The sequence below is a fragment of the Ricinus communis genome, chromosome 2 (assembly GCF_019578655.1).
Source record: "Ricinus communis isolate WT05 ecotype wild-type chromosome 2, ASM1957865v1, whole genome shotgun sequence".
Classification (NCBI taxonomy): Eukaryota; Viridiplantae; Streptophyta; class Magnoliopsida; order Malpighiales; family Euphorbiaceae; genus Ricinus; species Ricinus communis.
The window spans coordinates 7,243,338-7,258,641 of record NC_063257.1 but is presented as its reverse complement, the minus strand read 5'-3'; the positions used below and the strand labels follow the sequence as shown (position 1 = coordinate 7,258,641).

Genomic DNA, 15,304 nt, shown 5'->3' with positions numbered 1-15,304 from the left:
TATTGAGAGTTAGTTTCCTTTAACTATTACTTTCTTTTTAATCAATCTAGCTTCATTCTAAATCTTTTGGTTTAAAATTATGAGAAATTCTTAAATAGACTCGGTCTACCGCATCATTCTATTAGTCTAAATCAATTACACGGCGATATGTGATTTTATTTATTAATTGTTGCATTTTCATTGGTTTATTTATTTATTATTAGTAACACTCCATGACTAAAATCACTCCAGTGAAAACATAACAATTAATAAATGAAGTCGCATGTCACAATACATTTTGATTTAATTTGTGAATAATACAACAGACTAAATATGCCTAATAGTTTCTCTAAATTTAGTCAGTTTCTTTCTCTTAATAGATAAATATGAGAAATATAATTAAATGATGATGTGTCATTTTGACATGAGGCAAGTCATAAGTTGGAGTTTAATAACTCTAAAGCTCATGCGAGTTGAGAAAAAGATTTCTATATAATTCTTAAATTGATTACTGAGTATCAAATATCAAATTAATGTATAATTAACTTTATTTTAGCACTCACAAAAATTATAGATAGCTCTCCTTTTATAATATATAAAAGATGTACAAGAACAAGCATTATATATAAATATTTATATTTTTGAAATAAAATTTAATTAAGAACAAGGCTGATTATATAATTAGGGTCAATATAACCCTGATTAAATAATAAATAATACAAATAATCTGTGCAACTTGATTCAACAATTATGCCGACAACACTGAATACATACATATCAACCACAGTGGTAAAACTACAGGGCAGGTAAGAGGTTGAGCTCAGGTACAAAGTTGACGACACAAGCAGATTATTATTATTATTATTATTATTATTATTATTATTATTATTATTATTGGTGAGATTAAATCTATATAATATATTGATATTTTTATCTAATTGGTATATGTCTCTATCTATATACCAAACTGATAGATAATTGATACATATTTATTGATTTTAAAAAATATAATATATGTTAATTATTTAATATTAAAATATAAAATATTCGTTCATCCGCACTAAAGATGTCAAGGGTCTGATTCTGCAGTTTAGACATATGCAGCACAGCCTTACCTTGATTGCCTGTAAACATTTGACTTATAATTAAGATGCTGAAACAGTGACAGTTATATCTTGTTTGTCTTTTTCTTTTCTTTCCTTTTCTTCCAGAATTGATATTTCAAAATAATGTTTAGTTTTAAATTCATTTTTATGTCCTATTATCTCCAAGGTTCCACGTCTTTTTCTTCTGGTTTTTCTCTCCAGCCGACACTAATGGCAATTTACCCTTCGTAAACCTCGATATCTTAGCTTCGCTATTAATGCGACAGAAAGTAACGACATGTTCATATTCCACAGATCCAAGGACCATTGTTTCTTCTGTGCTTCATGCATGGGTCATCATCGATCGATCGTCAGAATAGGGTTTACAAAAGAATAGATATATAGCTTGTCAGGGTCAGATCATTTTTTTTCTGGCTTATTATCAGATCATTTTCTCATGCCAATTTATGCCATGAACATGAACGTGAAGCATCTCTCCTTCACATCTCCATGTGCTTCCCCAGTCACACTGGCCATACCTAATTAATTATATATATTATATATATATATATATTTCTTTTCTGTAATCCCATCAGGTTATTATCATATATATGACACTATTTACATTTGTCCTTCCTGAAAGCAACTTGAATCTCTTTAAGAGGTTGCTCTCTCTCTCTCTCTCTCTCTCTCTCTCTCTCTCTCTCTCTCTCTCTCTCTAGTCTCTTCTGTCCTTAATTTTGATAAAAACATATGTAATTCAAACAAACGAAGGCGTATAATTCAAACAAACATATGTAAAAGCAACTTGAATCTCTTTAAGGGGTTACACCATAAATTATACGCTTATTGTATTATCTTAATTAATTTGAAAAACTATACTTAGAAAGGCTAATAATTCTGATTTATACCCAAATAAAAAAATCTGTGATAGTTTTAATATTTTTAACAGTATAAATCTTGATGTTCACATAAAAACAGTTTTCACTTTTCAATTAAAATTAAAACACCCATTATATATATATATATACACAAAACACCACCAACCATATAATTATTGTCTTATAGACTTTGATTTGATTTTTATATAATATCCACTCATATATGTTTGACTGCCTGCAGGTGCTGGATCCACATAAATACATGTTTTATAATCAGGAAAATTAAATTATCATGCAGGTTGATGAGATCTGGGAAAAATATACTATAATCACCAAACATCTCCCAGGCATAAAATCACAAAATCAATATTTTTGGATGGACCATACAGTTTTTATATATATTATTAAGATTATCACTAGAAGTAGCAGACATGCTAAGTACCTATCACTTAGTTTATTTATTTTGATTCACACTGATCTCAAGAACAATAAACCAAATTAATACTGCATATTTATCAAGTGTGCTTGCTTGATATGTACGTAGGGGCATGTGTTTGTGCTCTTCTATTATAAATTTAGACACTGTGGACCGTACAATTTAATTGATTTTTATAAAATATCCCTCTGAAGTGGAACCCACCTCTGTGATTGAGCTTCGTCAATTTTCATTTCATTAATTTATACAGTAATGGGATCAGAGTTGAGACAAGTGAAAGTCTTAACCATGTTTTAGTCTTTAATCTGAACTAGAATTACATGTTTATATATGAAAACTACTGTAAGATCCTGTTTCTGATAAAATAATTAACTCCTTTTTCTGGTTTCTTTATTGATTGATCTGTTACTAGAAAAGGAAAAAGCTCTGCTATATTTTTACTACAGTGCTATGCATGGATGAGTGGCCTACTAACATGTCCTCATGAAAGATCTATTTTCATTTTCTTTTCTTATTAAAAAAAGCGAAGAAGAAAAGGTAAGACAAAACTGAAGAACAGTCTAAAACACAGCCCAATAGATGAACTCGACCACACTAGCAAAATTTAATAACTACTATACACTCACTACCAACTACTAAACTCTTTTAATTTTTATTTTATTTTTTTTAAATATAATTGACATTAGCCTATATCATCAAACGGAGTCACGAGACCGTACATCCAAATAAAAAATTAAAAAATTAAAAAAATATATATATATCAAACATATTATGATACCATATTAGAATCCAATTAATCGAATTTGATTTAGATCTAATATCAAAAAGACTATTATTAGTTAATCAATTTTAAATCATTATAAACTCTTTTTAATTCTTAATTTTTAGTTACGTGAGATGTTTAATATATTTTACAAGATTTTTATTTTTTTCATATTGAATCTTTGTTATATTTTTATTTTAAATAAAATAAAAAGCTATAAGAACTCATCCAAATATTCAAATAAAAAAATTTAAAAAATTTAAATAATTCAAAAATATATTTTGCCATTTATATATATATAACAAGTTTGATTCTTTTAATATTGTTATATTAAAAAAACCTGTTCGGTATATATCAAAGTTAAAGCGTTAAAAACAACTTTGTTTCGAAGGCAATGGCAGGTGAAATCAGGCAAATAATTACAGATTTGACAGTTGGTTTACCCTCCAAAATTTAGTTACTCTGCTGCATGCACATGACAGTTGCTGCTAAAGACAATGGGAATTGATTATTTATGTCCATATCCAACAAACTATTTATTGTTTATAACAAAAACAAACCATTTAAATAACCGTACCATTCTAAATAATTATACAGTTCTCTTTTTTTTTACAGCAGAAAAAAGGGTCGCACCAGTGAAAAGAAAAACGAATTATTGTTATCAGTTATTTATCCAGAGTCACATTATAGCATTTTACAAAGAAAAACAGATTCCTGAGTTATAACTGAAATATTTTCTTACATCAAAATTTAAAAAATGAAATTGATTAAGTATTTTACAGAATTACTGAGTAATTTTACCAGAGTCCAATCAAGTAGTTAAAAATAAAAAATAAAAAGATTATATTAATCTTAAAATTCTAGTCAGCCTGATATGTATTTATCGTATTGAAAATTATATATTTACGTGTTAATTAATGTTAAAAATTTTCATGATAGAGGAGGGAAAAGTTACTATTCACTGTTTACTGCAAGTTTTTATTTTATATTAAAAATAATAAAACAAAATCAACCAAAATAGAAAAGACAGATTAACAAAGAATATAAGAAAAGGTAATAAACAAATTTACAAAAGAATTTTAAAAAAATAAAATAAAAACAGAAACACGCAGAGAAAGAAAGAAAGAGAAACGAAAAAGATTCAGAAAGACACTCACTCTTTCTCTCTCTACTTTCTCTCTCATCTCTACGTTTCTCTGCGTCTCTTCCCTCTACTAACGCCTTTACAGCTTTTACGTTTTGAGGTATCTTTTTTTTTTTCTCTTTTAATTTGTTGATTTTTTTTTTAACAGTGATTGCAATGGTCTGATTATTTGTTTACTATACGTAATTAATCAAATTTTGGTGATTATTATTATGTTTGTAATTGAAACGTAGAAATGAGGTTTGTATTTGCCCTAAGGCTTTGAAAATGCACTTAGCATTTGTTGTGATCTGATCTCTTGTAATTCACAATTATTTAATTACTTTAATCAGTAATTCTGTTTGTGCTTGTACAGCTTTTGCTAAGAGGAGAAAGCTTCAAGTCTTGCATTGCTCTCTGTGATTATTTAATTAGTGGAGCAAAGTTTGAATTTTTGTGATGGAAATATAATCTTTTGTTTCTTAATTGGGTTATGAGTTGGTGTAGAAGACAGGATTTTGCCTAAGTAGAAGGAGGGAGCTCTCTGGCACTTGCATTGTTTGGCTAGGTAATGTAAATTTCTTATGTTTTCTTTTGGCTATGTTTCTGTAGAAAAAGAAGAATCATTATGAATTGTCTTGATGACAAAATGTACTGTTTCTTGTATCAGTTTTCTTTTGCAAATGCCTTGTGGGGATTGTTTAAGATTTCAGGTCAATACTGTTGCAGTAGGGTGGCGATGGGTAGAGATAATGAATTTGGAGAATAGCATGGTTGCTTAATTTTAGGTTTTGGTTTTGCATAGAATTAGTTGTTAAGCAAATATGGATCACTTTTATATTTAATTATGATTTTGATTGTTAAGAAAAGCATGGATCAGTGGTAACTTTTAGAAATTAAGATCTATGGCATTTTTCTTTTTGGTGGGGTTTTTATTATCATAGTATGGACTTCGAGTGACATTTACATAGGTCTTTTCTGGTTGTGTTATTATGGTACTGGAAAGTAGTTCTAAGGATTTGGTGGTTCATGTGCTTATTGATTTTGAAACTGAAAACTCTTGTTAGCTGAGTTCTCACCGATTAATTGAAAATGAAGTGGATTGGTTTCTTTTGAGTACCAAGTATCTTAGCATAAAGATAAATATGTGCTTTGGTGCAGATGTCAAAGTCTCCCTCCTTTCATGCGCGAGAGAAATCCTCATCTACTTCTCCATCCAGGTTATTGAGATAATCTGCATATTTCCTTATTCTGATGGACATTTTATGCATTAATACTTATGTTCTGATAAATTGCCACTTTGTACGAAACTTAAAATTAACTACAAACAGAGGCATGTAAAACCCACTAAAAGTAGAAGTACAAGGCAAGAATTCGCAGAAATATTAGCATACATTTAAACTTTTGCTGGGAACTAAATTGACGTTGGAAATTCTATGGCATTTTATCAAGCATTATATGCTAATTGTGCATAAGTGGATTCACCGATTGCATGCAGGGGATCAAATGGGACGCCAGAAAAGGATGATCCAGAGAATACAGTGGCTACGGTTGCTCGCTTTGTTGAGAAGCTACATGCCAAAATCTCTTCACCGCATGAGAAAGAACTTATTACGGCACGTCTACAGAGTCTGGCTAAAGCAAACAAAGAGGCAAGGACAGTCATTGGTTCTCATGTACAGGCAATGCCATTGTTCATATCCATTCTCAGGAGTGGCACTCCTGGGGCAAAAGTTTATGTTGCTGGAATTCTAAGTGTTCTATGCAAAGAAGATGACCTACGACTGAAGGTACTTCTTGGTGGTTGCATCCCGCCTCTACTCTCACTTTTGAAGTCTGAAGCAATTGATGCAAGGAAGGCAGCAGCTGAAGCAATATATGAAGTTTCTTCTGGGGGCCTTTCAGATGACCATGTTGGTATAAAAATATTTGTTACAGAAGGTGTAGTACCAACCTTATGGGATCAACTCAATCCACAGAATAATCAGGACAAAGTGGTAGAGGGATTCGTTACTGGGGCATTGAGAAACCTTTGTGGTGACAAAGATGATTATTGGAGAGCAACACTTGAGGCTGGCGGAGTAGATATCATTGTGGGACTTCTGTCATCTGATAATGCAGCTGCGCAGTCCAATGCAGCTTCTCTCTTGGCCCGACTAATGCTGGCTTTCAGTGATAGTATTCCCAAAGTGATTGATTCTGGAGCCATTAAAGCTTTGCTTCAGCTTGTGGGTCAGAACAATGATATTTCAGTCCGTGCTAGTGCCGCTGATGCTTTGGAGATCCTTTCTTCGAGGTCAATAAAGGCTAAGAAAGCAGTTGTAGATGCTAATGGTGTTCATGTGCTCATTGGGGCTGTAGTGTCTCCTTCTAAAGAGTGCATGCAAGGGGAATCTGCCCAGGCTCTGCAGGGCCATTCAACACGAGCTTTAGCAAATATCTGCGGTGGGATGTCTGCTTTGATACTGTATCTTGGAGAACTATCGCACTCCCCTCGCCTGGCTGAACCAATTGCTGATATAATTGGAGCACTTGCCTATGCTTTGATGGTCTTTGAACAAGATCGTGGCATTGACGAGGAAAACTTTGATGCAACAAATATTGAAAACATATTGGTAAAGCTTTTGAAACCTCGTGATACTAAGCTGATCCAGGAGCGCATCCTTGAGGCTATGGCAAGTCTGTATGGCAATGTCCACCTCTCAAGATCCCTTAATCATGCAGAAGCAAAGAAGGTTCTCATCGGACTTATAACTATGGCTGTTGCGGATGCAAAAGAGTCTCTGATAATTTATTTAACCAACTTATGCCGTGATGGGGTAGGCATCTGGGAAGCCATTGGCAAGAGAGAAGGAATTCAGTTGCTCATATCATTATTGGGTTTGTCCAGCGAGCAGCATCAAGAGTATGCTGTTCAGTTGCTAGCTATTTTGACTGACCAAGTTGACGACAGCAAGTGGGCTATCACTGCTGCTGGTGGGATTCCTCCGTTGGTACAATTATTAGAGACAGGATCTCAGAGGGCAAGGGAGGATGCAGCACATGTTCTTTGGAACTTGTGTTGTCACAGTGAAGATATCCGGGCCTGTGTTGAGAGTGCAGGAGCTGTGCCAGCACTTTTATGGCTTCTAAGAAGTGGTGAACTGAAAGGTCAAGAGGCCTCGGTCAAGGCACTTAAAACGCTTGTCCGAACAGCTGATTCTGCCACCATCAATCAGCTGTTAGCTCTGCTCCTTGGGGACTCTTCTGGCTCAAAGGCCTACATAATAAGAGTTCTAGGCCATGTACTTACAATGACACCACTCAAGGATCTTGTGCACAGGGGATCTGCTGCAAATAAAGCATTGAAATCTCTTATCCAGGTTCTCAACTCCTCAAATGAGGAAACTCAAGAGTATGCAGCTTCTATTCTTGCTGATCTATTCAGCACAAGACAGGATATTTGTGATAGTCTTGCAACTGATGAAATTCTTCATCCTTGCATGAAGCTTTTGACAGGTAATAATACTCAAGTTGTCGCGACGCAGTTGGCTCGAGCATTGAGTGCTTTGTCTCGCTCAACCAAGACAAAAACTACCAACAAGATGCCCTATATTGCAGAAGGGGATGTCAAACCTTTAATTAAGTTAGCTAAGACTTCTTCCATCGATGCTGCTGAAACTGCAGTTGCCGCACTGGCTAATATTCTCTCTGATCCCCAGATTGCTGCTGAAGCTCTGGCTGAAGATGTTGTTACAGCATTGACAAGAGTCCTTGGGGAAGGAACTTCAGAAGGTAAGAAGAACGCCTCACGTGCCCTTCATCAATTATTGAAGCATTTCCCAGTGGGTGATGTACTTAAGGGAAATGCTCAGTGTCGTTTTACTGTTCTTGCAATTCTTGATTCCTTGAATGCCATGGACATGCATGGCATTGATACTGTTGATGCTTTAGAAGTAGTTGCACTCTTGGCCAGGACAAAACAGGGTGCTAGTGTCGCTTACCCCCCATGGGCTGCCCTTGCTGAAGTACCCTCTAGCTTAGAGTCTTTAGTATACTGCCTGGCTGAGGGGGCCCCTCTGCTGCAAGATAAGGCAATAGAGATCCTATCTCGGCTTTGCGGGGAACAACCGGCTGTCTTAGGTGATCTGTTAATTGCAAGAGCAAGATCTATTGGTTCTCTTGCTAATAGAATTATGAACTCATCCACTTTAGAAGTGAGGATTGGAGGGACTGCATTGTTGATATGTGCTGCAAAAGAACACAAACAGCAGTCTATGGAAGCACTTGATTTATCAGGATATTTGAAGCCTCTCATATATGCGTTAGTTGATATGATAAAGCAGAATTCTGGCTCTTTGTCTTTAGAAATCGAAGTCAGAGCTCCAAGAGGGTTTTTGAAAAGACCATCTTTCGAGGAAGGCGATGAGTTTGATGTTCTTGATCCAGCCACCCTTTTAGGAGGTACTATTGCCCTATGGTTGCTATCAATAATTTCTTCTTTTCATGCTAAGCACAAGCTCATCGTAATGGAAGCGGGTGGACTTGAGGCTTTCTCGAGCAAGCTTTCAAGTTATACATCTAATACACAGGTATGGCCTTATTAGCTTGCAGAGTTTTTGTTCCTCTCAACTTTCCTTCTGGCTACGCCCTGATCCTTTTGGATATGTTTTGTGGTAAATTGTTACATTACTAGATGAGCACTAGTATTGATGAGGGATTGACTAGTTTATGTTGTCACAGGTATTTATAGTTAAACAAATATTTTGTATAACTCAGAAGAAAAAGTATTATAAATGAAGTGGGTGCTGTCAATGTTGTGGAATTCATGGGGTTGATTGCTAGTATGGTTTCCTAATAGACGAGATCCTTGGCTGCTTGTTTATTGCAGTTGTCTGATTTTACTTCCAATCCATAATTATGTCTTTTCAAATGCTTGACCGGATTACAACATTTTTTATTAACATTTGGTGGCTGAAATGAAAACTTTATTTCATTCAGGCAGACTACGAGGATACAGAAGGTATATGGATCAGTGCCTTGTTCCTGGCTATCTTATTCCAAGATGCAACTATTGTTCTGTCTCCTACAACAATGAGGATTATACCATCACTTGCTCATTTGCTAAGATCTGATGAAATGATTGACAGATTTTTTGCTGCCCAAGCAATGGCCAGCCTTGTTTGTAATGGAAGCAAGGGAATAATTCTCACAATCGCAAATTCAGGTGCTGTTGCTGGGTTGATAACACTAATTGGTTACATGGAATCAGATATTCCAAATCTTGTTGCATTATCAGAAGAGTTTTGTCTCCCAAGAAATCCTGGTCAAATTATTCTAGAGCACCTTTTTGAAATTGAAGATGTAAGGGCTGGCTCCACTGCACGCAAATCTATTCCTTTGCTGGTGGATCTCTTGAGACCTATCCCAGATAGGCCAGATGCCCCTCCAATTGCTGTTCAACTCTTAACTCGTATTGCAAACGGTAGCGACACAAATAAGCTAATCATGGCTGAAGCTGGAGCTCTGGATGCTTTAACGAAATATTTGTCCTTGAGTCCTAAAGACTCCACAGAGGCATCTATTTCTGAGCTATTTAGAATCCTGTTCAGTAATTCTGAAATCATTAGATATGATGCGTGCCTTAGTTCCTTGAATCAACTCATAGCGGTTCTTCATCTGGGGTCAAGAGATGCTAGATTAAGTGCTGCAAGGGCTCTTCGTGAGCTTTTTAAGGCCGACCACATCAGAGACTCTGAATTAGCCTGGCAGGCTTTTCCGCCATTAATTGACATGCTTAATGCTATATCAGAGAGTGAGCAAGAGGCTGCTCTTGTTGCCTTGATCAAACTGACTTCAGAAAATGCTTTAAAGGCAGCCTTATTCACTGAATTGGAAGGTGATCCACTTGAAACATTATACAAAATATTATCTTCTGCATCTTCGTTGGATTTGAAGAGAGATGCTGCACAGCTTTGCTTTATTTTGTTTACTAATGCTAAATTCAGAGCAAATCCAATTGCCTTGGGGTGCATGCAGCCTCTCATATCTCTTATGCAGTCTAATACAAGTTCAGTTGTGGAGGCTGGTGTTTGTGCTTTTGAGAGATTGTTAGATGATGAACAGCTGGCAGAGCATGCAGCAGGTTATGATATTCTTGTGGATCTTCTCGTTGGATTGGTTTGTGGGACAAATTATCGACTTATTGAAGGTAGCATCAGTGCTCTAATAAAGTTGGGGAAAGACCGGGCCCAGCGGAAATTGGAAATGGTCAAAGCCGGTGTTATAGATAGATGTCTTCTACTACTCCCTGTTGCCCCCAGTTCATTATGCTCTGCAATTGCAGAATTGTTCCGCATTTTGACAAATAGTGGCGCAATTGCTAGAAGTTCAGATGCTGCGAACATAGTAGAACCACTTTTTATGGTTTTGCTACGTCCAGATTTTGGTTTGTGGGGACAGCATAGTGCACTACAAGCACTTGTGAATATTCTGGAGAAGCCACAGAGCCTTCTAACATTGAAACTTACTCCCAGCCAGGTGATCGAGCCATTAATTACTTTTCTGGAATCTCCATCTCAAGCTATTCAGCAGCTTGGCACAGAGTTACTATCTCATCTTCTTGCTCAGGAACATTTTCAACAAGATATTACTACAAAAAATGCAGTCATGCCTCTTGTGCGGCTTGCAGGAATCGGTATATTGAACCTTCAGCAAACAGCAATAAAGGCACTGGAAAAGATTTCTACAAGCTGGCCAAAGGTGGTTGCTGATGCTGGAGGTATTTTTGAGCTTGCGAAAGTTATTATTCAAGATGATCCTCAGCCACCTCTTGAGCTATGGGAGACTGCTGCTTTGGTTTTATCAAATGTCCTGCGCTTCAACACAGAGTACTATTTTAAGGTTCCTCTGGTGGTCCTTGTGAAAATGTTGCACTCTGCACTTGATAGCACTACTAGATTGGCTCTTAAAGCTTTAATTGTTCATGAAGCGACTGACGCTTCAAGTGCAGAGCAAATGGCTGAAGCTGGTGCTGTGGATGCTTTATTGGACCTGCTAAGATCTCATCAATGTGAAGAGCTATCGGGAAGATTACTTGAAGCTTTGTTTAATCATGTTAGAGTGCGAGAGATGAAGGTTTCGAAATATGCTATTGCGCCTTTATCACAGTATTTGTTAGACCCACAAACTGGATCAGAAACCTGCAGACTACTTGCTGCGCTAGCAATTGGAGATCTCTCTCAGCAGGAAGGGCTTGCTAGGGCCAGTGATTCTGTTTCTGCATGTCGGGCCCTGGTAAGCTTGCTTGAAGATCAGCCATCTGAAGAAATGACAATGGTGGCAGTTTGTGCATTGCAGAATTTTGTCATGCACAGTCGGACTAACAGGAGAGCTGTTGCGGAAGCTGGTGGCATTTTAATTGTTCAGGAACTTCTACTGTCTCCTAGTGCTGATGTTGCTGGGCAAGCAGCCATGCTGATCAGATTCCTATTTTCTAACCACACACTCCAAGAATACGTGTCAAATGAGCTCATCAGATCTTTGACAGGTGAGTTCAATAACAGGTTTAAAATATTTAAATAATAAGTTCATAGCCGATTAAGCAAAACATGTTGGTATTTTAAATATCGTATTATTTAAATAATTATTTAAGTGAAAAGTTAAAATAATTATTGTAAAGAAATTCTCTCCCTTCTAGTTCTTTTCCAAATTCTCGCTGACCTAACCGCACAAAATAAAAATTCGAACTACCTAGTCCTACTTACCACATCACTTCCACTACACCATCACCACCACCTAGTCTGCATCAATTTGCAACTCAAGTAATAGAATGAAATTTTTGATTAATTGCTGTCCTCTGTGGTACTCCTTCCTCTCCAGCCCAGTTACTGGGGTCAGTGTGGCGATTAAGCCATTGGTGATGCAAGTTCAGATGGTGGCGGTGGTGGTGCTACTGGAGTGATTGAAAGAGTTTGAGAATAAGCATTATTCCGCCCTTTATCTGTCCTCATTTTACTCTCTTGATTTTTCACTTCTTGGCAATTTTGCAAAGAAGATGGAATTTTATGCTAGAAGTTGAATCTGCCATGCCCTAGGCTCTACTGCTTTCCTTTTGTGCCAATGTAATGGTCAAACAAGTTTTCATCTAGATACAAGAATCTGCCAAATCAAACAATAAAATAGATAGAATGAATCTTACACCATATAAAGCTCATTTTGGGCCAAGTCCCTTTCAGCTCTTATATTTATCTAGTGATTACTAATATAGTTATTCCATGCTAATACATTCAACATTTTTTGCTTGTTTAGATACAATTTTTTGTCATATTTCTGGTATTTCTCTGCTTTCATGTCATTTGGTGTCAGTTATATTAAACCAGTTAGTTCTGTGGAGGTCAAGCTGTCATTGTTTACTCATATAGATAATCCCTGTTTTGGTTGTGGGTGTGGGAAAAGCCATGTATTCATGAAGTTGTTTTATTACATTTTGGCACTAGAAATCCATCTGGTTTTGTTATACTCTTAGTATCAGTTTTTGGTTATATTTATGATATTTCTTTTTCCTCCTTCATTCATCTAAATAAGGAGACATGTTACATCTATTTTTTGCAGCTGCGCTCGAGAGAGAATTATGGTCCACAGCAACCATCAATATACAGGTTTTGAGAACCTTGAATGTCATATTTACCAACTTTCCAAAGCTCCATGTTTCTGAAGCAGCTACCCTGTGTATTCCCTGCTTAATAAATGCACTCAAGTCAGGTAGTGAGGCTGCTCAGGAGTCTGTATTGGACACGCTATGCTTGTTAAAACAATCATGGTCTGCCATGTCAATAGAGATTGCAAAATCTCAAGCAATGGTTGCAGCTGAAGCCATTCCTATCCTACAAACGCTCATGAAAACTTGCCCACCAAGTTTCCATGAGAGAGCAGACCTTTTGTTGCACTGCTTACCAGGGTGCTTAACTGTTACCATTAAGCGTGGGAACAACCTTAAACAAACAATGGGAAACACAAATGCCTTCTGTAGATTGACCATAGGCAATGGTCCTCCTCGGCAAACCAAGGTAAGAACTTCAGTTTTATGTACAAAACAAGGCTTTTCTTTTTGCAACTAGCATAGTGCGATCTACTTATCTTTAGTAGGATCCATGTTTTCTAATTCTTTGGGTACAATTAATTGCCTGTTGGGCTATATTATGCCGGAGGTTTAAAACGACGCTCTTCTTTAATAAGTCAGTTGCAGTTGATCTGCCATATGGTATATCTGGTACCATGCGAACAATTCTATAGTTCACTGAAAACACAAGATTCCCTTAGTAGTCTCTAGTTTTTCTATTCTCAAAGCAAATGAAGTTGATAATGTGCAAAACATTATCATTAACTTAATGGCACCTGAGCCCAGCTGCAGGCTGTACCTCATATTACAATGATCTGCATTTTTGTCAGGTTGTGAGCCACAGTATCTCTCCAGAATGGAAAGAAGGATTCACATGGGCATTCGATGTGCCACCTAAGGGACAGAAGCTCCACATAATATGCAAAAGTAAAAATACTTTTGGCAAGGTAACTAGCATTCCAACTAATATGTTCTTAATAATGTTCACTAGGAGACTGATATGCTCATTCAACTATCTTGACGTAAATACATTGCTCATCATAGCATCTTTCTTCATTGCCCTTGTTTTGCACAAAAGAAAAAAAAAAAAAAATAGGACATTTCACCATAGGAAAACCCAATGCTCATTTAGTACGTGATGATTCTCTTTTTCTTGATGTAGCTCGGTATAATGAGCAATTGCTTCAGTCATATTGTTTGGCCTTGTTGCCTTTTGCATTTCTTATCAAGATATAATGGTATTTTTTTCAGTCAACTTTGGGTAGAGTGACCATCCAAATTGATAAGGTCGTGACGGAAGGAGTATACAGTGGACTATTCAGCCTCAATCATGATAATAACAAAGATGGCTCCTCCAGAACCCTTGAAATTGAGATTATATGGACTAACAGGACAGCCGAATGATAGCCTGCAAAGTGGTAATAGGGTATTTGCACATGAAACTGTAGGGAAATCAGGTAAAGCAGCCAACTCAAATGAAGGAGTGTCATTTCATATTCATCCCATTCAATGCGATGAGATGCATGAAGCTGTCTTGCTTTATGAATTTACATGTTTAGAAGATCCAGTTTTGTAGAAACAAAACTCTTGCTCCCTGACATGTAAAGTTTGGAACGTTCATTAATTTACAGAGGCAAAATAGTCGAGGGTCATTCCTACGGCATAGGAAAAAGTGAAAATTGTTTAGCAGATCGTTGTACAGGTCAGTTTGTAGAAATTTGCAATTTAAAGAATATTATAGAGAAATAACGTTGAGAAAAGTATTAAATCAAGCTCTCACTGCTGTTAATAAGTTATTCTGACAGTTTATTGGAATTGGTAGTTGAATAATCTCAGGAAATGTGGCCCCGCTTTGCAATGAGACGTTCTTAACTTTGTGAAAACCGATGGAGAATATATTAAAACAAGTTCCACCTCTCTTTTATAACAAATCGTTCGGGAATAGTTTCATTTTCTGACAACTTTTCTGCATCAGTTTTGCAAGTATTGGTACTGCCATTCTATGTGCCAGTCAGGGCTCTTTGCATCTCGATGGGTCTGAAGAAATCATGTCAGCTGAAAAGCTTTCAATGGGAAGAATGAAATGGTAATATTTTATAACGCCAGAACACAAGTTCAAACGGAAGCCCTTGTATGCAAGACAATTAAGTAATTGGGAGCAAATACTGCCGTAATACATCAAATTCCTACGTCATTTATAGCAAATACCTGCTGGCACCATGCCATTTCAGGAAAATTGAAGAGTAACTGACAAAAATTTCAAAAAATGGAAATAAGCATCCACATGCAGCCATGCTCCTTTTCACAATAGACTCGGACCATAAAAATTTTAAGCTGTATTAGTGGAGGTGCATACCAGGGCTTCCAGCATGTTAAGAGTTTGACAAGCTGATCAAGGAGCCTACCAGGAAACTAAGGGATCGCGCGAGAGGACTCTT

The 15,304-nt window shown here is 36.4% G+C and overlaps 1 protein-coding gene across 1 annotated transcript; it reads left to right on the top strand.

The window, feature by feature from the left end:
• The first annotated feature begins 4,249 nt into the window (after nucleotides 1-4,249).
• Nucleotides 4,250-14,638, top strand: LOC8277765 (protein CELLULOSE SYNTHASE INTERACTIVE 3-like). The gene is given in 9 exon segments (XM_048371501.1): nucleotides 4,250-4,388; nucleotides 4,644-4,835; nucleotides 5,429-5,487; nucleotides 5,766-8,838; nucleotides 9,248-11,795; nucleotides 12,860-13,314; nucleotides 13,697-13,813; nucleotides 14,118-14,257; nucleotides 14,259-14,638. Coding segments are annotated over 7 exon segments (6,576 nt in total). The 5' UTR covers nucleotides 4,250-4,388; nucleotides 4,644-4,835; the 3' UTR covers nucleotides 14,443-14,638.
• The last annotated feature ends 666 nt before the right edge of the window (nucleotides 14,639-15,304 follow it).